Source organism: Xenopus tropicalis, chromosome 6 (genome assembly GCF_000004195.4).
Source record: "Xenopus tropicalis strain Nigerian chromosome 6, UCB_Xtro_10.0, whole genome shotgun sequence".
Lineage (NCBI taxonomy): Eukaryota > Metazoa > Chordata > Amphibia > Anura > Pipidae > Xenopus > Xenopus tropicalis.
In genome coordinates, this window is record NC_030682.2 from 43,103,496 (window position 1) to 43,128,267 (window position 24,772).

Sequence of the window (24,772 nt, forward strand, 5' to 3'; positions counted from 1 at the left end):
CGGCACAGAGTCTTCGCAGCTCTCTCCTCTCCCCCTTCTCCTGCACCCCCCTCCCATAAGAATTCATAAAACTCCCTCCCCCCCATTAGTAATGTCTAATCTGAGCTATAGGATAAGCTGCAAACAGGAAGCTATGAAGACCAAGCTAAAATGGCAGCTGCAATCTTAAACAAACAGAGAAAGCTTCTAGGGCTCTTTGCTCAAGTATGATAAAGCTTTCTGCAGAATAAATATAGCATTCTAGGTGGCACTAATATGGCAAATCTATTGGCAGTAAATGCCAAAATGATTTTACTTCTCCTTTAACATACTGTAGACCTTAAAGGGGACCTGTCACCCTAAGACATAACTCCAAATTATTTTCTATATTGTTAGTTAAGCAAAATGAACTTTACTTACACTATATAAATAATATAAATCTTGTTTCCTTCCGTCTTGGAATTACTCAATCAAAGCAAGCAGGCAGGCACCATTTTGCGGACACTGTTATGAAGGCAAGCTTTGCATCATGCCAAAATCTTGTTTATGTGATAGAATGGAGGACTAAATGCTCATGTCCATGCACTGGCTACACAATTAGATGGTGAGGAGGAAGGGGGAAAGTGAGATGTGCAGTGACATCTAGGTAGTGCTGAACGGAAAGCTAAAGTTATTTTCTGCCCCGCCTCTATGCCTAAGGCATAGAGGTGGGGCAAGCAATATATGATTGACAGCTGGGATTTTTAAATGGGTTTGGAAGTGTTAATATAAAAATGAATTTGGGTTTCATGTTTAATTTGAAAAGGGCTTTTATTATACAGTTTTTTATGTCTGGGTGACAGGTCCACTTTAAGGTGGCCATACACGGGACGATTCTATCTGCCGATATCAGTCCCTTAGACCGATTCGGCATCTAATCGGCCCGTGTAGGGGCACCAACGACGGGCCTGCCCGACCAATATCTGGTCAGAAATCGGGCAGGTTAAAAAATTTAGTCGGATCAGGGGCCACAATGGCTCGTTGATGTGGTCCCCAATCCGACTTCTCCTCTACTCGTCGTTGGGCCAAACAACCGAATTAGCCTGGACATCGCCAATTAGCTTGGTGACATCGCCAAGAGAGTGGATCTGAAGGTGTATGACCTTTAGGGCTTGGTATCATTGTCCTGCTGAAAAATGAACTTTCTCCTAAGCACCCTGCTGAAATAGATTCTCTTGCTTATTTTGCACCATTCATTCTTCCTTCTGTTTTATCAAGATGCCCACACTCGGTGTCAGACTGGCCCACCAGGATACCAGGAAAACTCCCAGTGGGACTAGGTGTCAGTACTTAATTCTCTATGAAAAGAAACAGAAGAAATGGAGGGAATGATAGATAATAGTATCTAAAAAGAAGTAATTAAGAGACTAAAGAAAGTGAGTGAACAGGTGGGAGAGTGGGCCTAAGGTCTAAGGTTTTCTGGTGGGCCCTTGGCAACCCCGTCCAACACTGCCCACACTCTACTGCTGAAAATCCCCACAGCATGATAGTGCCACTACTATACCATAATGGTCAACCATATAAAAAGCTCTGATATCACAAATATGGTGACTAGCAAGAAGCCATTCAAATTAACGAACATGAAGCAAACCAACTACAATATAGGTAAAGATAAGGTCAGATAAGGTCATGACAGAGTTTTAAAAAACACTATATTACAGAGAGTTATAAAAACACTATACCTACAATACTGTAGGAAGGAAGTAATATTATGTTGTTGTTCTGATTTTCAGAAGCAGGGATTGAGAAGAATCTTATGGTGCAAAATATGGGAAAATACTGCAAAAGAACCTGTTTCATTCAAACTTCTGGCCTAATACTGGGCTTCACAGCAAAATCTATTTGATTATCCACAGGCATTCTGGATAACCGGTCCATTACCTTTATAGAGTAATAATGAATATAAATAGGGCACACAATACACACTTCGTATCACATCAGGTAGAGCTCAGTTAGAAAAATCAACTTAGTAAAAATCTTTTCCAAGAAGAACTAAAGTGTCCCAGACTATTTTTTTTATTTATTGCTTCTTTATGGTTTCCTGAGTACTGTTTTTATCCTGCATTGTGCATTTATTTTCTAAAAACATAAATAAGGTTCCCTTTTCAGTACAAATAAAAGTATCCCCTTTAATATCAGAAGTAAGTTATATGTACAGTACTTCTATTTGGCAGCAGCAGCAGCAGGGAAATTCTATTTTTTCTTAGGTATTTCCCTGTAGCAAGCAGGGGCTTTCTCTTATCTAGATTATTTATTTATGGCACTATTCCAGAGGCTTTACACAGAGAAAGCACTTACTTGGCATTGTTGATAAAAATTTATTGGGATGCTAGTCTGCAGTGGTCTAGTAAAACATTCCATGGTATTCTTTAAAAAAAAAAAAAAAGGCATCATGTAGTTTTCAGTTGCAGTGTCCTTCTGATCCAAGCCTGGGGTTACAATGCACCAGATACTTTTTAAAGGAGCCTTATGATGTGGTTCATTAGAAGGATCTGCTTTACATATTCTATTTCAGGCCATGCCAACAGTCTTTTAGGCCACTTTTGTCTTGCACTTCTGTTTAGTCTAATCATTGCCATCTTTATGTTCCTTTAGAACAGGCATTGTTAAGCTGTGGGCCTCAAGAGCCATTGTACTACTAAGATTGTTCTCTTCGGCTGACCATCTTTGCTTTAGTAGCAGTGTGTTCTACCGTCTTAGCCATAGAACAAAACCAGAAAATATAGGGTAGCTGATACTTTTTATTGGCTTACTGCCAAGACCTGAAACCTTGTATTTTTTAATCTACCTAGCCAATAAAAGGTCTCTATATTTTCTGGTTTCATCCTTGCTTTGAGATTGAGTTTATTTGCATGCTTTTACCTAGGATTTACCTGTACATTATTTTTTAGATTAACAAAACAGAATGTAGATATAAGCATTATAAGAGCATCAATAGCATGGTCATTCTGATCCCATTTTGGGGTTCTTGCTAAAAATAAAGTGCATTCAAAAAAAAAAATCATATATTCCAAAAAAAAATCAGTGGGAGGTATATTCAGGCTATTTTATAATTCACATGTTCTTTAGTTTTATTTTGTGAATTAACATTATTAAGGGGCAGATTTATCAATATGTGAATTTAGAGCTCAATACATAAAAACCCACATTCTATTCATTCATATGGGATTTTTAGAAGTTTTATCAAATGGTAAACTGAGAAAAAAAGTGACCAGGGGGAAAAAATTGAGTTAATTTACAAAAAAACTTAAACTAAAAAATTAGTAAATCGTCCACCTGTTATATATATATATATAATATACATTTTAATAATAAAAATTCTTCTGTTGGTAGCTTCCTCCTGTTAGTTATATGATATTACACATCCAACCTGCTGAAAAAACCTTGTGCCTCACCAGGGAATGTTCTGTAGCAAACCCAACCTGCCTTTTCATAAAGCATCAATGGTTGTAACACTCGAGATTCCTAGACACCCAGAAAACATTTTCCAGGGAGTGGCCATGTTATCGGCTGCCCTCTGTGTTAGTTTATGTTGGGCCCTAATATGTTTGTGTAGATCCATTTGTAGGTAAAGATAAAAACTGGCAGATTGTCACCCACCACCAAAGAACATCTGCAGTGAGAAAAAGAAAAGAAAAAGTCACATGATCATTCTCCTTTTTATAGCCCATGTAGCCCACTCATCTTGAAAAAAAAAAATTATAATCAGGAGTCTGGGACCAATAGTTCATCAGTAGAAATGTATATTTACCATTCAGAGTAGAGCAGAGACATAGGTGTTACTGATAACGTTTAGGAATACAGCAATAAGAAGTTTTTTGGATAGACAAAATCAGAAACCCGAAGGAGCTAACAGAGAATAATTCAACATAGGGTTGAAAAAAGACCAGAGTCCATCAATTTCAAGCCTTCCAAGTAAACCCAGCACACACAACCCACACCTACCAATCTATACACTCACATACATAAACTTACTAACTGTAGATATTAGTATCACAATAGCCTTGGATACTATGCTTGTTCAAGAACTCATCCAGGCCCCTCTTATAGGCATTAACAGAATCTGCCATTACCACATCTCTAGGAAGGGAATTCCACAACCTCACTGCCCTCACCGTGAAAAACCACCTACACTGCTTCAAATGGAAGCTCCGTTCCCCTTATCTAAATGGGTGGCCACTGGTGCGTTGATCACTTTTATGGGAGAAAAGACACCCCCTATCTGCCTATAATCCCCTATAATGTACTTGTACAGAGTAATCATGTCCCCTCGCAAGCGCCTCTTTTCCAGAGAAAACAACCCCAACCTCGACAGTCTAACCTCATTGCTTAAATCTTCCATCCCCTTTACCAGTTTAGTTACAATGTGTGTGACAGTGGCCAGTCCTACACTCACTTTCATCTGATTCATTAAGAATTCTACTGCTTCAATATACATTTTATACAGGGACTAAGTTTTACTTACAATTGCTTGCTTCCAAAGTTAAAACTCCCATATGCTTGCCCATTTTAGCAGCCACCACCTGAATCACCTGTAGCTGGGAATGATGGGAGCTGGCCACTTATTGCACCCCCCACCTAAGGTTTAAAATTTAGTGGTGAGCACAACTTTCCCTTTTCTTAAATTTAAAGAAATCCAGTAGCTATGCTATAAAGTCTTCCTGGAGCTATAGTAATCCATTAGCAGATACCAACAAACTGATCAGGACACTGTGCCCAGGAAGGTAAATCAAAATTTTGACATAATAATATAAGACATTTTTTTTCTCCCTATTTTTGTTTTCTCATAGCCAAGTGCACAGTTCTTCCAGTCTTTGCCAGTTCAGCAGTAGACAAGCAACTCAACATCTTGTTTTATCCTTTGCTATTTTATTGCATTTTAAGTCAAGCCTACAAATTGCATATATGAAGAGCCAAGAAAGCAGACATAAAAATGTAATCTGTCACTTTTCCATACAGCACCACTGCGGCCAGAAACACACCAAGCACATTTAGTCTCCGCAGCATCGCCGGGTTTTTTTTTTTAGCAGTTAAATAGAGCAGATTTTTCAATTAAAACAAATAAAGTGAATTCCCAGGCTGGAGCACTAAATGTAAACAGTTTACTTTATCCTTGATAGGTTCTGGTGGGTTATAAACACTGTAAGTGATTGATCTCACTAAAAACGAGCACTTAAGGCACGTGCAAATGATTTTGCTTTGCAAAAGCCCATGTACATTAGGAGAATTATATAGCTTCTTTCTCTATTCAAGTTAACATATAATCGTGGTCTATTGGGGAGAGTCACCAACATTTAGTTAAACTTGTCTAAACTTAATTTGAACTTTTTTTTAACAAATTCACTGTTGCCCTAAAGACAAAACTGTAAATTAACATTTTTTTTATCCAGTGACATAATTTGGAGGTTCTGATGGCTCAAATTTTTTAAGAGGTTCCATCCCTAAACTTTCTAAAGCTTTATTCTCACATTCATAGAATGGCACAACAGTCAGGACCAAAACTTGAGGGGCCCACATCACCCACCAGGTCTTCTATCTCTTTGTTCATACTCTGTTTCATACTCTGTTTTTACAGAGTATTTCTAGCCTCTTGCTGTATTTCATATCTCTAAGAACAGAACAGAACATTAAAAAGGGAGAGATATAGAACACAATATTGTACTGCATTGCTGTCAATCTCCTATATTATTTGGGGCCTGCCAGATATATATGCTGTACTTTGGTGTAGGGGTATGTGGTTAGGGCATAAGAGGGTATGGTCAGGTTATAATGAGCTTGAAATATCTTTCAAAAAATTTTCCCACAGCATTGGCATTTTTGGCACTGTCACAGTGCCAGGTATAGATGTGTAGCTTTTATGGCACTATGAGTATACAAAGAGTTGTACATTGAAATATAAGAAATATAGTTCAAATACACTGTTGCTGTATACACACAAATCTATACTGACCTATCTATAAACTCACATACAAAAACGTATATATACTTATATATATATACCAACACCAATACAAACTGTAGATTTTAGTATCACAATGGTTGTTCAAGAAATCATCCAAGCCCCTCTTAAACGTATTAACAGAATCTGCCATTACAACATCAGTAGGAAGGGCATTCCCCAACCTCACTGCCTTCACCATTAAAAACCACCTACGCTGCTTCAAATGGACGTTCTGTTCCTCTAATCAAAAGTGGGGGCCTCTGGTGCACTGATTGTTTTTATCATAAAGAAGAACATCCCATATATGCCTATAATCCCCTCTAATGTACTTGTACAGAGTAATCATGTCCCTTCACAAGCTCCTTTTTTCCAGAGAAAACAACCCCAACCTCGACAGTCTAACCTCATAGCTTAAATCTTCCATCCCCTTAACCAGTTTAGTTGTGAGTCTCTGCACTCTGTCCAGCTCATTAATATCCTTCTTAAGGACTGGAGCCCAAAACTGCACTGCATACTCAAGGTGAGGCCTTACCATATACCTATAAAGAGGCAAAATTGTGTTTTCATCCCTTGAGTCAATGCCCTTTTTTATACAAGACAGCACTTTATTTGCTTTAATAGCCACTGAATGACACTGCCTGGAATTAGACAACTTGCTATCTACAAAAATCCCCAAATCCTTCTCAAGGATCCCCCCAAAACACTACCATTTAGTGTATAACTTGCATTATATTATTTCTAACTTATTGCATAACTTTGCACTTTTCAACATTGAAGCTCATTTTCCATTTTGATGCCCAGTTTTCCAATTTTGTCAAATTGCTCTGCAAAGTGGCAGCATCCTGCATGGCACAATTTAGTATTGTCAGCAGAAATAGAAACAGTACTTTCTATGCCCACTTCCAGGTCTTTAATAAACAAGTTAAAAAGCAAAGGACCAAGGACTGACCCCTGCAGTACTCCACTAACCACACTGCCCCGTTTGGAAAATTTTCCATTTACCACCACTCTTTGTAATCTATCCTTTAGCCAGTTCTCTATCCAATTATCCAAATATTATGTTCCAGGCCAGTATTCCTCAGTTGTGTCTTTAACTTTCTGTCAGTACTGTATCAAATGCTTTAGCAAAGTCCAGGTAGATGACATTCCATTTTCCTTCTGTGTTTAACCATGTGAATAGTCTTTCACAGTTAATACATTGCAGAGATGCCCTTATACTGGCAAAGTACGTCTAAATTTACTCCCTTCTAGAGCTACAACATTATTATAAAGGAGACCATGTTATGATCACTGTTCCCCAAATGCTCACCCACACAAATGTTAGAGATGAGTTCATTATTATTAGATATCACCAGGTCCAAAATAGAGTCATTCCTAGTAGGTTCTTGAACTGCCTGAAATAAAAAGTTGTCATTTAGCATATTTACAAACCTACTAGCTTTTTCTGACTTAGCCACCCCATTACTCCAGTCAATGTCCAGATAATTAAAGTCCCCCATAACAACAACTTGACCCAGTTGTAAGGCCTCCTCCATTTGCAATAGTAGCTGGGCCTTATCCTCATCATTTATACAGGGTGGTTTATAGCATACACCAATGATCATTTTCTTGTAACCTTTATCCCTACTGAAATCTCTACCCAAAGGGATTCCACATCCTCCCCATTGCTGTCTATATATATTTATTTTTTTACTAATGCAAAATTAAAAAAATAAATAAATTTAAAATAATTCCACCCCCAAACAATCTAATCTTTATCTAACTAATGCATTTTCAAAAAAATATACTTTTGTAGTTGTATGTGCCATTGGATAATCCTAAATAGAAAACTGCCAATTTAACTAAGGGCCGCCCCCTGGGATCATACGATTCCCAGTGCACACAAACAAACCAAGGGCACACATACATGTTAGCAGGGCTGTATTTATGTCCAGTGCCACCCTAGACACTGGACACACTGGGCCCTCTACAATGCGAAAGGGATGCCACTTTCACCACGATCATATTACCCCACAGCTCCACCACCAGATTTGGCCACAAAATATCTGGTGCTGGCTAGGGAGGGTTTCATTTTTTTTAAACAAATAAATTATTTATTATATAGGCACAGACACTGATGGTCATTTAAAGGGATTGTAAACCCAGCCATGATGCTGTCCCACTGCTCCCCCTAGATTTGCTATATAAGTTGCCAAAAAAACATAATTATAGATGAATTTTACTGATGAAAAACTTCATTATTAATGCAAAAGAATTGACCAATGAGCACAATGTCAGGCATCTTGCTGTTATGTTACATATAGAGATAAATATGTCATATTTTTCCCTTTATTAAATGACACTGGAATCAGAGGGGATAAAGGACAGGTTTGTTCAGTGCTGGGAAACTGTGCTTAATGCTCCCAACTCCAATTGCAGGAACAGAGAACAGGGAGCCAGGCTTACACACAGATCAGCTGAAATTCTCATTGGAGGAATTTTAAAGCTTTTTTTTAAAGCATTCGTTGACTGTGGAAATTTGGGGAAAAGTTTTAGAAAAGCTTTATTGTGCGATATTGATTTAAGAATACAACCCTGATGTTGATGGACTACAACTCCCAGTATGCTTTTAGCCTCATTATATGTTACATTATCCTGGGATTTGTAGTCCAGCAACAACTGAGTAAAATTTCATTTAGCAGTGCAGTGCAGCAGGGTTTACATCCCCTTTAGGGCCATGGTAGACAGGGAGATTAGTCACCCGAAATAAATCTCCCTTGTTGGGGGCTACTAATCTCCCCGATATGCCATCCCACTGGCTTGAATGTAAATCGCCGGTGGGATGGCATATGCGGCGACGCAATTTCCTGAAATCGCGGAAGTTTCCTCTCAAGGCAAGGCCGTCTACCATGGCCCTTAACAACACTGGGAAATTTGTAAAGTAAACCATGGCAGCCAATCAAATTATTGCATTCATTGTTCTACCTGCAGCTGGCTAAAGAAAAGCCAGTCACAGATTTGCCCAGTGCTGATAAATGAGCCATATTTTGTAGTCCATTATTCATATAAAGTAGGCCTGGGGCTAGGAGTCGCATTTCAACAACTAAATGACTGCAGGTTTAGCAGGTCTAATACAGTACAAACTGCACACACCTGCTATTCTGTAGGACCCAGTGCAGTCACACTATTTACACCTTGCTCAAGTAGACTAAAAAGCTAAACATATATTTTTACTTTTTTTTACATTTACCACTGTTGAAGGAAAAAATTGTTCTGGCACGTTCTCTTGTGGAAATTCATCTCATAGTCATGCAGCATTTAGTATGGAGGGGGGTGTTTCCCTTTTTGCTGTAAACATACTGACTGAAATACATCATGCACCCTTGAGTTAACTGAGCAGGGATTTAACACTGAATTGGAGATGAGTGTAGCAAATTTGGGACTGGGTGAGGCTGATCATGTTTTTCTTTTACCACAATTTATATCCAAAGGCAGCTCGCAAAAAACAGCAGGGAGTTTCAGGACTGGACACACCTAAAGTGTTAATAACCCCGTGTGTAACAAACAGCTGCATGGTAGAATTTGTCAGTCATTTTTCTGCAGAAAAGGCATAATTTGCAATGTAAGTCAGATTTGTTTAATGTCAAAATCTGATAAGGATCCCGCTTAAGTATGTACAGTAAATATGTTGGTTCTATTTATTTTTGCATGCTTAATATGTGAAATTAATTGGGATTAATACGGGAGGTTAGTAGGGGTTAAATAACAATTCCCCCATACCTCCCAATGGGGGAAGTAGGGTTACATCAAATTCCCTCTGTTGTTTACCCTGTGTGTGCTGGGGTGATGTATAGATAATGCAATTCATGTAGGTTCTTAGAAAACCCCTCCCTTTTCAGCTATAGAAGGCATTTCTCTTTTAGGAGCTTGTCTAACTCCTTAAAGATATAGCTCAAGGACCACTGGGGTATACATGTTTATTATTAGGCATTTGTGGAGCCAGGAAGCAGGTCATCACCGAGACCACCAAGCAAATGGCTACCGACCAAGCCAGAATATCTTTAGCTGTTACACACAGGCTGTACCTTGAACAAGACAGGTATCATTTACATCCTTATTTGGAATTAACCATTTTCTGAAAGAACCGGGTAACGTACAAATATAAAAAGACAAATATGTGTACTTTCCCCATGGAAAGTAAGAAAAGTTTTTCATCAACACTTCCTTATATTTTTATTACAAAAATGAGAAGTATGAGAGAATGGCTTAATAGGAGCACTGAACTTCTGCAAGGTTGAAATTATACATATAAAGTTGCCTCATTGCTTTTCTTAGCTGAGGTTGGATTGAGATTTCTTGCTGCCTTACAGTGGTATTGTAACTGGTATTGTTTTAAATTGAGATGTCTTATCTCTCAACTGATGCATAAGATATGGCATTTTCTACTTACATCTATGCATATATCTAGATATGGGGCTCCAATGGAAACTATTTACAGAAGCATCATAGATTATCCCATTAACTTTGATTGTTTGTGTAGAAAAGGGGGCATATAAACTGCATAATGTTAAACTTTTTTTAACTCTTTTTATTGAATTTTCTCCAATACACATACACATGGTTCCAGTATGCTTAAAGCAATTCTAACATTAGAACCTACACCAAACAGCATTTAATTTACCAAAAACAAAAAACACGTTCGGTTCACATCAGTATTAACTGATGGAAACATTACTGTCCATGGATGTTAAGCTTTTAACATAATGCAGCAGCAGAATACAGAACGGAATATATTATTGGTATTGGTTACTAGACCGGGTCAGACTGTGCACCTGTTACTACCTAGCCTGCTAAGAAATGATTGCTGTTTTTATGTAGTAAATTGCATTTAATTCTGTTTTTTTTACTTTCAGAGATTGAAGGCAGCTTTAAGCCATCATCCAGGAGCTATATCCAATGGGAATATGAACTCTATGGGTCACATGATAGACATGATGAATTCCCGACAGGACCAGACTCCACATCATCATATGCACTCTCACCCGCATCAGCACCAAAGCCTGCCCCAGCATCATCCGTACCCTCACCAACAGCACCAGCATCCGCCACACCATCCTCACTCTCAACCCCATCACCAACAGGGACACCCTCATCATCACTCTCATTCGCACCTTCATGCGCATCCGTCACACCATCAGACGTCTCCACACCCTCCCCTGCACACAGGGGGACAAGCACAGGTAGGTGACAACTATATATAATCTGATTTTCTTTTTTAAACCTAAGTGTGGATTTAGAAAATAGTTATATATAAAGCACAGCGAATAAATTGAACTCTCTTTTATCACCTGGAAATACAAATACTCCATGGATTTCCAACGTCAAGGTCTTTAAAATCATTGCTCATATTTGGCATTGATGAAATGTATCTTGTAGCAGAGTATCTGAATATTAAATAAACATATTTAGTTCCAAAATATGACTGTAGGATATTAAGCTTGCAACAACATCACAGTACACCATAATGGTTAGCCAACATCTATCTATCTTTTGAGACAGGAGAACCTGCTGCTTCACATTTCAAATATATTTTGCACTGCTGCAATGTGAATCTATAAGGGATATAAGGGATCTTTAGATAAAAAAAATCTCACCCGTTTTTCTTAGCAAGAAGACCACGGGAAACCATTTTTGTAGAACATCATGCCAAAAGTTTAATCTTCTGCGTTGTCATCACTTGTGCATAGCGTGGAACTGTTCATATAATATGCAGAGTGTCACAGACACATAAGCATCCCGCGTACAAAGCATCCTATGTTGAAACTTGAAAATCGTCCAGGAAATAATCATTTTTTCGTTTGAAAAATTCCTTCCGAGGACCTGCCTTAGCTTTTGGGATTATGCATAAAGCAACAGTGTTACGTAGGAAGCCATTTCTAGCACTGTCCTTTCGACAGCCAGCTGGACAGTTCGGCTCTTTCACAAGAATGTGCCAGCCTCATAAAAATTGTTAAGTCTTCTAGGCTTCAGAATTTCTTATGAAGTTCAAATATTCGCTTGACAAACTATAATCCTGCAGGAGACCTCAGAATCAAAAAGGCCAATAAAAACGAATTGTTATTCATTTGCATTGACTTGCTGTTATTATTATTATTATTATTATTATTATTATTATTATTATATGGGTATATGATCTTTTTTTCTTGACACTTGTTATCCAGTGTTGTAGTAAATAAGTTAAGCAAATAATCCTGCTTTTTGATTTGCTTTTTCTCTGGTACAGGTATAGGACCTGTTATCCAGAATGCTCGGGACCAAGGGTATTCTGGATAAAGGGTCTTTCCATAATTTGGATCTTCATACATTAAGTTTATTAAAAAATCAATACAACATTAATTAAACTCAATAGGATTATTTTGCATCCAGTAAGGATTCATTATATCTTAGTTGGGTTCAAATACAAAGCACTGTTTTATTTTCACAGAGAAAGAAGAAATCAATTTTTAAAATTTGAATTATTTGATTAAAATGGAGTCTATGGGTGACAGGCTTTCCGTAATTCAGAGCTTTCTGGATATTGGGTTTCCATATAACGGATCCCATACCTGTATAATAAAACAGTAGGGATCATTTACAAATTGCAGAACAGAGTGCAAAGTGCAAACCAGTGCAACATGCCATATATTTTTTTTTTTTTGCACTTCGCACCCTGCCCTGAGCACCCGTAGGTGCAGGTTTGGAGCACAAAGAGTTAAACTTCCCCAATAACTACAGCACTGCCTGCAGCTGCCCGACCCCCTCATCACTGCTAGTGCTGCACTTTTTTCTTGCTTTGGTTTTTGTAATGAGGCACAATGTTTTTAGCAGCTTGGTGCTGCACATCATAGAAACACTTCATATCTAGAGAACCCAAACCCAAGCATTACTAATATTAGATCCCATAACTGTAGTGTTCTCTAATTGCAATCAACTGTGATATCATGTAAATGAAACTGCCACATCTTCTTAACTGAGCTATAAATATGATGTACATATGACCTTGGTAAATAATGGAAACAATATATTTTGCAGCATTGTGAAGAATACAACAAACCAGTTCCCACAAGCTGACAAATACTTTTATTTCTATCTTGTTTTAACTTCCTTGGGCCCATATATCCATAGGCTGTGTATACTCATTTTACTTCCCAGTCCCATAGGATGTTTTTGTATGATGGGGTAGGGAACAAGCTCATTCCATGTCCTTTCCACGTTAAATCATTTAATATGTGAGGGAATGTGTTGCTTATTTGTTTGCCTGAAAATAAGCAACACTGAACAGTCTCAGTGTTTGTCACAACAGTAAGTGGGTCTGCAATTTGCCAAAATCATGTAGAAGTCAATGGCAGATGTCTCTTCCCTTGCCTGAAAGATTCTTCTTTTGACTCAAAACTTTAGAGGTTTCGGATTTTTGACACAATCTGGAAAATTCAAGTTTTCTGGGCGACAATTTGAAAAAGTCGCAGTTTCCGAGACAGACTTTTTCAGTTCACATTGTTTAGTAAATGTCAGACATTCGTGGAAATGAGTTTAGTTGAATTTTTAAAAATAAAATGAATAGAAATGCTAAGAGTTTTGTTAAGGTTTGTTATTATAGGCTGCAGGCAATATTTGATTGGTCCAATGTAGATTGGTCCATTGTACTGGCCATCAAATGTTGCTGAGCTATAAATTCCAAAAACTCAACAGAGCCTCTAGGAGGTTGCACGATGCCCAGGGGAAACTAGTGAAACTGAATGCCTGATTGTTTACTGTGACTTACTGTATGATGCAAATGCTATAGTAAATGAACCTCTATTAGACTATTTGTAATACACATTTGGCTAATTGTATATTATGTATGTAATATAAATAAATATAGGTAAAGACAAGGAACAGGACAGTGATAATTTGATAGGCAAAGTCCAGTGATGACTATTCTACCTACATGGTTAGTTATTGTGGTCACTGTGGGTGTCTAACAAATAACCCTCGGTATGTTTTTCATTCCTTTTCCTTATGAAGGAAACTGACTTACAAAAATCCACTTTACTGTTGTGGATTCTTAACAAACCATTAGCACAAATAGCTATTTTTGTTTTCCTTACGTTTTTTTTATATATGTAATGACTTTTTTGCTTGCTTTTGGGAGTTTCCTGGCGTAACTATTTTTCATGCTGAACACAAGTCACTTATGCCGTGAGTCACGGGCTGATTGCACTGGTATAAAGACTTTATTCCAGCATGTGCTAGTGATTTGGAATGGCCGGCTGCCAAGCAGCACAATTGAGTTGTTTGCAGCTAGAGAGAAAAATGCTAGGTAAAGCGAGTCCATTAATATTCCCTTTGTATATCTATATAAGATAAAAATCCTATCTGTGCAACATACTTGCTAAACAATTGCTGCAGTTGGGATGCACGTTTATAGATATAACAGCTTCCCTTTGAAGGGGCAGAATAAACCCTTCAACAAGAGTTTAATGAATGCTTTTGCTATTTCTAAAGCTAAACAAGCCTAACAGAAATAGAAGCTACTTTTATTTTTCTAATTATCTGGTTTCCGTACGAAATTGCAGGAAAAGAAAATTTAGTAAATCAGATTCCCAATGTGCAGGAACTGCCTGAATAATAGACTCCTCCTTTCTGTAAGCCAGAGATAGACAGAACAAGGGATAAGGGAGAGGGTTGTTTATACAGATTTCATTATCTCTATATAAACTAACTGATTAGTAAGTGTAAAAACAACAGTGTTGCAATAATAAAATAAAAATGTTTAAAAAATGTTTTTTGTATTAAAAGTAGTCAGAATACATTTTTAGCACCAGTTCTTGTGCTAATGGTGAAAAAGATTTACGTAGATATATCTCAATGTGCTATGGGCAATCATGTCTGGGCAGTGGCAGAATTGGGAGGTTAAAAATTTCAGACCCCAGCACACCCGAGCTACTGGGTTGTTTTTTTGTTATCAGAGCTCATGTTAATGTAAGAGAAAGCGATTACTATTTAAATGCTTGTCTGTGTAGTAAGTACACAGAGTTGCAAAATGCTCTCTCTCTCTCTCTATATATATATATATATATATATAACTTTTTTTTAAAATAAATTCCAGTGAGACAGAAACAAGCCAGCAGACACATAAATTACAGACCTCTGATGTCTCAAAAAGTTGTGCCGTATGTACAAATTAACAGACGCTCTTTTATGTGACAGCTATGTTGAAATGTTAAAATGTGATCTTTGAGCTGATTCATTTGCAGACATCATTATAGGAAGATAAAAATCAGAGCAGCCGTCAGTTACAGGTGTAGTCTACAAATAAACACACTGTCCAACCCGAGAATTTCATGAATAGTAAATAGAGGTTGAAATATACGATGCACAGAGTCCCAGATTTTGTTTTTATAACAAGTGCAACTTCTTTTTTATTTGACTGATACTTCTGCTGCTTTCCATTCTGGTTATGTGGCCTGATAGTTAGGTGAGCGTTAATGTAGTGTGTGGTAATGCTTACAGTTGATATTGTGCACAAGCTGTATATGTATTTCCGCCTAATGGGCACAGTTTTGCACCCCACCCGTCAGTGTGCCTATTGCTTGCACTCCTAAAAGCAAATGAGTCCTGAAGTCATTCTTTTATTAATATCTTTCTGTGCCACAGACCAGTTTCTCCTTGATTTCAAAATCCACTCTATTATTCTGTTTATTTCCTTTAATATTTTTAACTGTATTATTTTTCTCTTGTGTTTTTCACTACTAATTTTGCTACGTTTTTCTGCCCTCTATGATGTTGTGCCTTCCTCCCATACGCATATTGATATGATCTTACTTTCCCATTCTGGTCTCTTCTCCTTCTTTCATTTTCTTTTTTACACTTCACAATTCTCTTAACTTTCTATTTTGACCAATTCTCTGTCTTGTCTCTTTTGTCTATTTTAATATTTGCCCTAACTTCCTTTCCTATCTCTTCTTCACCTAAATTCTGTCTGTATTTCTTCTTCAGATACACCTTCCTCACTGTACTAGAAACTCATGGGCAATTTATTTTATTTTCAATGTCCCAGCAATTGTCCCCAGGTTGTACAGGTATGGGACCTGGTTTGCAGAATGCTCAGGACCTGGGGTCTTCTGGATAATGGGTCTTTCTGTAATTTGGCTCTCCATACTTTAAGTCTACTAAAAAAACATTAAAAAATTAAATAAACCCAATAGGATTGTTTTTCCTCTAATGAGGATTAATTATATCTTAGTTGAGTTCAAGTAGGTAATCCTTTATTATTACAGAGATAAAGGAAATCATTTATAAAAATGCAAATGATTTGCATATAATTAAGTCTGTGGGAGATGGTCTCCCTGGAATTCAGAGAATTCTTGATAATGGGTTTCCTGATAATAGATCCCATATCTGCAATACCCATTATAACTGTTGTGGAGCTGCATCTGCGAGTGTTTAGTTGCAGCAATTTATATTAAAACCTATAGCAGAAAAGTTGCTGTGATTAGTAGCTGCGACAGACTTTTCAAAAAGTCGCGGCAACTAATGCTCTGTGTGTCTTCGGCCTTTGACAGGTATGGTATTTCTTATCCAGACACTCATTATCTAGAAAGCTCCAGATTACAGAAAATCCACCTCCCATAGACTATATTAAGCAAATAATTCAAATTTAAAAAAAAAATGATTCCCTTTTCCTCTGTAATAATAAAACAGTACCATGTACTTGATCCCAACTAAAATGTAATGAATCCTAATTGGACGCAAAATAATTCTATTGGATTTATTTAATGTTTAAATGATTTTTAACAGACTTAGGGGGTCATTTATCAACCTTCGAGTTTGGTGTTTATGGTTTAAAAACTTAAATGTCTGGTATTTATTAAGTGTAAAAAACCCGTAAACCTGAATGTAAAACTTTGCAATCTAAAAGCTTGCAAGTCTCTATAGAACCAATGGGATTTGTCCTAGGCAAAGTCAAGCCATATTTTCAATTCAAGATATCTGAGTTTTCGAGTTTTGTTCGAGTTCTTTTATTCAAACGAATTTACCACATCAATAAATAAGTGAGCATTCGAAATGCGAGTTTATTTGATTTAGAAAGACAAACTCGAAAATTGATAAATACTGTTGAAGTTTCGAGTTACAGAAAGACTCATCTGGAAATCCCCTAGGCCCAAGTATTCTGGATAACAGGTTCCATACCTTTATGGGAAAAGGGAGACCTAACAAGCTGGAGGTGTCTGCATGTTTTTGCTGGCCCTATTATAGTTGGCAGATGGCTCTGTTGAAATGTTCCAATACTCTGAAGCTGGCTATAGGTTAGTTCCAGTACAGTTAAAAATAACATCCAATTTTATGTATTATTTTAAGTCTTCAGTTTCAGGTTTCAGCATTTTGCCTGCTGCCTTAGCAATTAAATAATGGGTAATCTATTTCAAAAAGAATGACTGTTTGCTTTTTATTATGTAAATGTAGAATTCACATGATAATAATGGCAGCACAGCTCAGCATAGCACATTTTCTGTTTACATGTTGGATGAATGGCATGGATATGATACACACACTCCTACTGCATTAGACATTACACTTTCTACAATACATAATGGCAAAACCAGTGGATGAGAGAATTGCAGTATCTGCCCCTTCTAAAAGACTTTTGTTTCTTGAAATATGTTGCACTGGATGTTGTTAATAATATACTATAACTTAATGCTGACACTTTTATATAGATTTTGCCAAGAGACTGTATTTTATATTCTGAAAATACAGGTTCAAAGTACAAAAAGCTCTCCATTTTGTTTGGACCACAATATTTCTTGACTTCCAAAGGAGCTGGCAGCTCATGTTAAAGACTTTCTTGATACATCCAAGATGTTGGTATGGTAGTTTATGTGTGTAGCTGTGACCTGAGACTTCTTTGGGTTTTACCTTGACAGTAGAAGGCTAATAGATTCTATATAATTAAGTTCCTATGAGGACATTGTGGCTCTGCTTGCCATCACCGAATTTCAAGTCCCAGTGGTTTAGAGAATCAATTACGCTTTTCTTCCCCCTACAGCTCTCACCAGCAGCACAGCAAATGCAGCCCACTCAGACAATACAGCCCCAACAGCCCACGGGAGGCCGTCGCAGGCGGGTTGTGGATGAGGATCCAGACGAAAGGAGGCGAAAGTTTCTGGAAAGGAACCGAGCAGCTGCCACCCGGTGCAGACAGAAAAGGAAGGTCTGGGTGATGTCACTGGAAAAGAAAGCAGAGGAACTGACCCAGACAAACATGCAGCTTCAGGTGTGTACTGTATGGCCTGAAGAGGCAAAAAGAGAAGCACTGTTTACTGCCAGGGCATTTTCTGAACAGCTTGATCATACACAACCCGCTTGCACAGCAAGACACATTAGATTAATAATGAAAACACAGACATAATCAACAGTTGGTAATGATTGAGGTCCTTCTTATAAAAACAACTCATGCTGAACAACCCCAGAACTAACTCTCTGAAAACCTCCAGGCCTAATAAAGATTTCTTTTAAAGAAATCTACACTTTTTTTTTTTTTTTAAACAAGGTACATTTGCGTTTTATTAAATGTTATTAAAACCTGTATTAAAATATTAAGTTACATTAAACCATTTTATTAACCTCATGGAAAGTTTTAATAGGGCAATTTTCTGAAAATATGTTCATTATTAAACAATAATAAATAACCTTTAGCTGTATTGTAATTGATTACAAATTATTTCTCACTGCCACAAAAAGCTCAATATCTGTTCTTTACATCACAAGCTGAAGTTACATTCATATATATCTATAGTTATTGGTTTGTGTGATTTTTTTTTTTTTTTACTAAAGTCTCTTTTAGAAAAAGGAAAAGTTTTTCTAAATTCTTAAAAAATAATATTAAAAAAAATATTGGATAAAAAAATGGTAATTTAAAATGATATGGCTCATATAGGAATAAAGGTAATTCTTAGTAATTTTAAAAAAAATTGTTTTCATTTAAATAGACATTATTCAAATGTGTGCAGAAATCTGTTGCTGTTATCCTAATACATTATAGAATTATTTAAAAAATGAATATAAAAATGATTGGCAGTCATTTTCTTACATTTAACATAACTAAATAATTATTATTGTTGTTGTTGTTGTTATTTCCAATATATATTATAGATATATTTAATAAAAGCTAAATATTATAGTGCAGTTTTTAGCTGTCCCTTTAAAAAATACAGTTAAAAAAGCAATGCCTGTCAAAGTATGTAGTACTGATTACATGAATTCTAATAATTATTATGTATATTAGTATCTTGTTCTCTAAATCTAACAGCACAGGGGAACATTTGCACGATGGTAAAATACTTTCTAAGAATGGTTTTATTTTTCTAGAAGCATTAAGTAAAATACATTAGTTACTGGGTACAGGAAGTGCTATTTCAAATGATATTTGTATTATCCATGTAGCAGGGCCTGATATATCCGCTAATAATAACATTATTATATGAAATCTTGCGCTAATAAATAGGTCCCTCCCATGTCAGTAACAATGCACAGTAACGTACAACATTTACATAAATGGCATAAATGCCTTCATTTTAAAAGACACACAGATCGATGGATTTTCACAATTGTTGTTAGTAAGAAGCCTTAACAAGATTTCACTTATTTATTGTATCCTCAAGAGGTTACTATCCAGTATCAGGAACCAGATTTAGAGAAAAAAACCTCATTAAAGGGTTTCCCCTGTCAGTATTTACAAAAAGGTTAAATAGGGAAATCAGAACCTGAATATTTCTTGTTAAGTGTGAAGAGCACAACCTGTAGCTACACAAGCCTCTATTGCAAAATGTGCTTTTCTTTTAATTGGGAAAAAAATGTTTGTTTTAGTGGACATCCTCTATAAGAATGGGATTTTAATGGACTTTTTTTCTCTTACACTGACCTGTTTTTCCACACATCACCTCATATGTGGAACTCAACTCAATACATTTTCCTAATCCCTCATATGCATTTGGCCACTGGGAGTTCAGTTTCAGTATGACACATATTAAGACAGTTACATATAGTCAGTGCATAAAAATAACTTTTAGAAAGCATCAATGGGAAGTGAAATAAATCCTGTCTTAGAAATAGAGCATATTTTCCCTTTAACAGAATAATGAAAACTTTAAGGGTGAATAGTCCAGAAATATAAGCATTTTTACAAGATGTTTCCATTAGGAAAAGACGCTAAGGGGCACATTTACTAACCCACGAACGGGCCGAATGCGTCCGATTGCGTTTTTTTCGTAATGATCGGTATTTTGCGATTTTTTCGGAAAATTATCGCGACTTTTTCGTTACCAATACGATTTTTGCGGAAAAACGCGAGTTTTTCGTAGCCATTCCGAAAGTTGCGATTTTTTCCTAGCGTTAAAACTTGCACAAAAAGTTGAGATTTTTTCGTAGTGTTAAAACTTGCGCGAAACGTCGCGCCTTTTAAGTTTTAACGCTACGAAAAAAGCGCAACTTTTCGCGCAAGTTTTAACGCTACGAAAAAATCGCAACTTTCGGAATGGCTACGAAAAACTTGCGTTTTTTCGCGCAAATCGTATTGGTAACGAAAAAGTCACGATAATTTCCGAAAAGTCGTAAAGGCGCCGAAAAAATCTTAAAAAATACGAAAAAGTCGCAAAACGTTCGTTTCCAATTCGAATTTTTTCCATTCGGACTCGGATTCGACCCATAGTAAATGTGCCCCTAAGAGGGGATTTTATTCAAATTTAGTTTGTTTTTTTCTCTATTTGAGAAGAAATGTGGCAAAAAGGGAATATTTTTATAAGTATTTTCTGAACCCTTGGATAGTCAGAATTTATAAAAGAAAAAAATGAAGCAAAAAGTTGTCAGAAAAATCCAGCAAGTAAAAGTTGGTAAGTTTCTAAAGAAGTCAAAGGGAATAGTCTCTTACAACTTTATCTGTTTCTATCTGTTTATATGGGCGGTTTATGAAGGGGCTGAGGAACACTCAAGCATTCGGGTACTAAACTCCTGCAAGAGTTCCCAAACTCCCAAACTATTGTGTTGTGTCTTCATTCCAATATCACGCTTTTCCTGACAAAAAATTAAAATCTCTGCACCTAAAACCTGCCAAGCTTCTTATGTTTTTGTTAAAAAAAAAAAACCAATCTGCACAAAGTGGTATTTGAGTTTGGGAACTCTTGCAGGGTTTTAGTACTTAGTACTAGTAATGTTCCTGTTACCTGCACTGCTGGTTCTGAATACATGTTGCATATAGTCTGCTCCCTTCCAGCCAACACTCTTTATGGGATTTAGATACTGTTACATTTAGAAAAAAGCTTTAAAATCACTAAAAATGTGTATTTACTATGCATTAATATCCAATGCCAATTACATTTACAATCAAATTTTAAAATAATTGGAAAAGTGTAGTTAATTAGACAGATGTTTTTAATGAAATTCAGTGTAACTATGTTATTATATGTTAAATATAATATTTAGCTTCTGTACCCCATTAGAGGTGACTATTATCTATGTGATATTGGCTTTCCCTGTCAGGGTCGGACTGGGCCGCCGGGACACCGGGAAAAATCCCGGTGGGCCCCGGCCCTAGTGGGCCCCAGCGGCCCAGTCCGACCTTTGCCGGCGCTCCCCCTACTGACTGTTCCTCCCCGACATGTTCAGTTTATACGCGCTCGGGGAGGACGTCAGGCGGGGGCCCTGCGGGGGGGTTAGGGGGGCCCCTGGGGGGGGGTTAGGGGACGGACACGGCTGGGGCACCTGCAGGGCCCCTGGGGCGGGAGCCTGGGTGGGCCCTGCACCCCCCAGTCCGACCCTGTTCCCTGTTACTGACTCTCCTTGTCAATTCTGCTGTAAAATATGAATGATGGGCCCTAAGCCAGTGGTTGGGATGCGCAGACTCCATTCTGCTGTGTAACATAGGTATTGCCCCCTCTAAGCACAACTCACCAAGAAAAGTGTAGTTAATTAGACAGATGTTTCAAGGTTTTCTGTATCTTTAAAGTCCATTTTGACTTTGATTTTGTGATTTTTATAATTTTATGATCTTTTGCTCTTGTTATATGCTTGTATTTAAAATGCCACATTTTTTTCCAGAATGAGGTTTCAATGTTGAAAAACGAGGTAGCACAACTGAAACAATTATTGTTAACGCATAAAGACTGTCCAATAACTGCCATGCAAAAAGAGTCACAAGGATACCTGAGTAAGTTCTGAATGCCATCTTTTCTTCTTTACACCTTCATCTTAACTGAGTGTCTTGCCGTTAAGGTCGCCAGTACCTAGTTACAGGAGGCTTCCTGGTAACGGCAAACATTTACATTTCCACAATACTCACCCCTTTAATATGCAACTAAAAGATGCAGCTTTCTTTCTTAAGAAACTCTACATGGTGTTTAGATGACCTCTGCCAACTGGCTGCAAAAATTCCATAAACAGCCATACAAATACTCCCAGCAGCCTTTAGGCCTCAATTTACCCTTTGCATACTGCAGGTTATATTGACAGGCCTAGTGTTACTTGTAGCACTTTCAGTTGCCCCAGTGGCACGAGTGCTTTGAGATTCCAAGCAACTGTATTCATTAGCAATGAGCAATAAATTTTCATAGCTGTAAAATTTGCGAAACACATTCAAGCCAATGGGCGGTTTCTCAGAGACGTTTTCTGAATCCATTGGAGTCTATGGGCATCTTTTAAAGGTGACTTTTTTCACAAAAAGTACTTTGGGGTCTACAGGCCTTTTGGGCAAAAATGATCAAATTTTGCCACAGATCCCTACCCAAAATTTTGGTCACTAGTTTTCAATTCTAGTCAATAGTATTGATCAGCCTTATCTCTTTAGCCCTTTAAATGTGGGCCATTGTGTTCTAACTTTTGATCTAACTGGACTTCATGTACTGGCAACATTTCTTGTGCCGAGATCAAAAGGCACCAGCGATGAATGAGTAAAAATCATCAACAACTGTGTCCAAATTTGTTGAATAAATATAATACAAGTATGGGACCTGTTATCTAGAATGCTCAGGATCAGGAGTTTCCCGGATAAGGGGTCCTTCTGTAATTTGGATCATTTAAACATTAAAGAAACCCAATAGGATTGTTTTGCCTGTTATAAGGGGTAATTATATCTTAGTTGGGATCAAGTACAAGGTACTGTTTTATTATTACAGAGAAAAAGGAAATCATTTTTAAAAATTAGAATAATTTGCTTATATGTCAATGGGAAATGGCCTTTCTGTAATTCGGAGCTTTGTAGATAACGAGTTTCTGAATAATGAATGCCATACCTGTATATATATTGTGTATAACTGTTATATTTAAGAGTGGATAAGTTCCCTCTGCCCATTTATTTAGTCTGAATGGGAGGAGTTAATCAGAATCCTCTATCTAGTTAATACCCTGGTTTGGTTTGATTTCCATGGGTTTGTATTAAAATGCCATTATTCATCTAAATTCAATACAGTGGGAAAATTTGAAAAATGTATTCTGCTTATCATTTTCATGTCTAAAATAAATCAAAAGTGTGTAACTCTAGACTTGAAGTCGTTGCAGAAGAGCTGCAGTTTACTGATTTGCCAAAGCTGTACTCGTTATTGCCATACGCTGCGCTAGTTATTGCCACTACCCTGTGGTAGTTTGCATATACGTGTGGTAAACTACTCTTTATATATGCAAAGGAAAACCATGCACTGGGCGGAATCTAAAAAGTCTCTTTTATCTCAGAGTGAAGCTAAATCTAACTTCAATGAGTGATTATTTTCAGTTCAACCAAATTATCAGTCAGGAATGGAGAAAGGATTAAACTCTTTGATGAATGTGGCAAAATGATAACCTGAGACTGCACATTTTTCTTTTCAAGTTTTCCCCTAATTCTTTAATCTGCTTTCCTGCTTCCCTTTGCAAAAATGTCCCAAAGCATGACATCAGAAACAGGTGTCCAACTGCTCACCAACAGACCGTGCGCCCCTACATTGCACACCATGAGTATCTAACACCCTCAATAACAAGCCAAGACTAGCTGGCTTTGTTTCTGAGCTACTAACCGTAGTGTGTGGCTAAATAAAGAGCCCTAACTATGTAGTTAGATTGTGCTTGTGGTTTTGTATCCATTGTGAGGTCATGTTGTCTTCTTATTCTTCTTCTATGGCATTTTCCATTGTCTTGGTTCTGTTATTCCAATTAATTGCTAAGCAATGGACACCCATAGCCTACACATATGTAAAACCATATGGCATATTACATTTTTGTGTAATGCTTTAAAACAATTTTCGCAAGAAAAAGCGAAATTTGGAACCCCCCCTGCTTGCAATTTACCTATTGCTGTCTAACTTATTTCTAGATCCTTGGACATAAAGATATTATTCAGCTATTTTGTTGCAGATTCCACCAACTATTTAACACATTGCTACTTGCAGCTTTGTTAATCATTTATCCTAGCAATTAGCTGACTTGCTTGGACTGAATTGATATATGTATTTATTTTATAATTGTATTGTTTGCGTGAGCATATATGAATACCTCATAGAAAATATCCTTTATTACCAATGAGCTGTCAGTATCAGCCTGGATTGTATGATGTCATTGCTGGCATTTTTGCAAACAACATTTCTTAAGGAAATATGCAGGAGAGCTGCTTAAAGCATTTTAAAAATGAATTTTCCATTTTATACAGGATGAGTACTGCTACTCAAAAGCTGCCCAGTGCATGGTAAGTTACCTTTCCCTAAAGATACACCACATTCACTTGAAATGACCTTTCTCTCTACATTATCAGATATAATTGAAAGATTACAGAGAGAGATTCAGAGGGAGATTTGT

The 24,772-nt window shown here is 37.1% G+C and overlaps 1 protein-coding gene across 4 annotated transcripts in view; it reads left to right on the plus strand.

Moving 5' to 3' along the window:
• creb5 (cAMP responsive element binding protein 5) overlaps positions 1-24,772 on the plus strand; it is a 278,427-nt gene that overhangs the window by 251,097 nt on the left and 2,558 nt on the right. For 3 of the 4 annotated variants that reach the window (XM_004915393.4, XM_002933391.5, XM_018094827.2), the window contains 3 exons: positions 10,852-11,178; positions 18,006-18,233; positions 22,052-22,160. In XM_004915393.4, the coding sequence (XP_004915450.1) occupies positions 10,852-11,178; positions 18,006-18,233; positions 22,052-22,160 (664 nt within the window). Of the gene's footprint in view, positions 1-10,851; positions 11,179-18,005; positions 18,234-22,051; positions 22,161-24,626; positions 24,663-24,772 lie in introns of all 4 variants that reach the window. The other variant, XM_031904176.1, reaches the window with a different exon arrangement.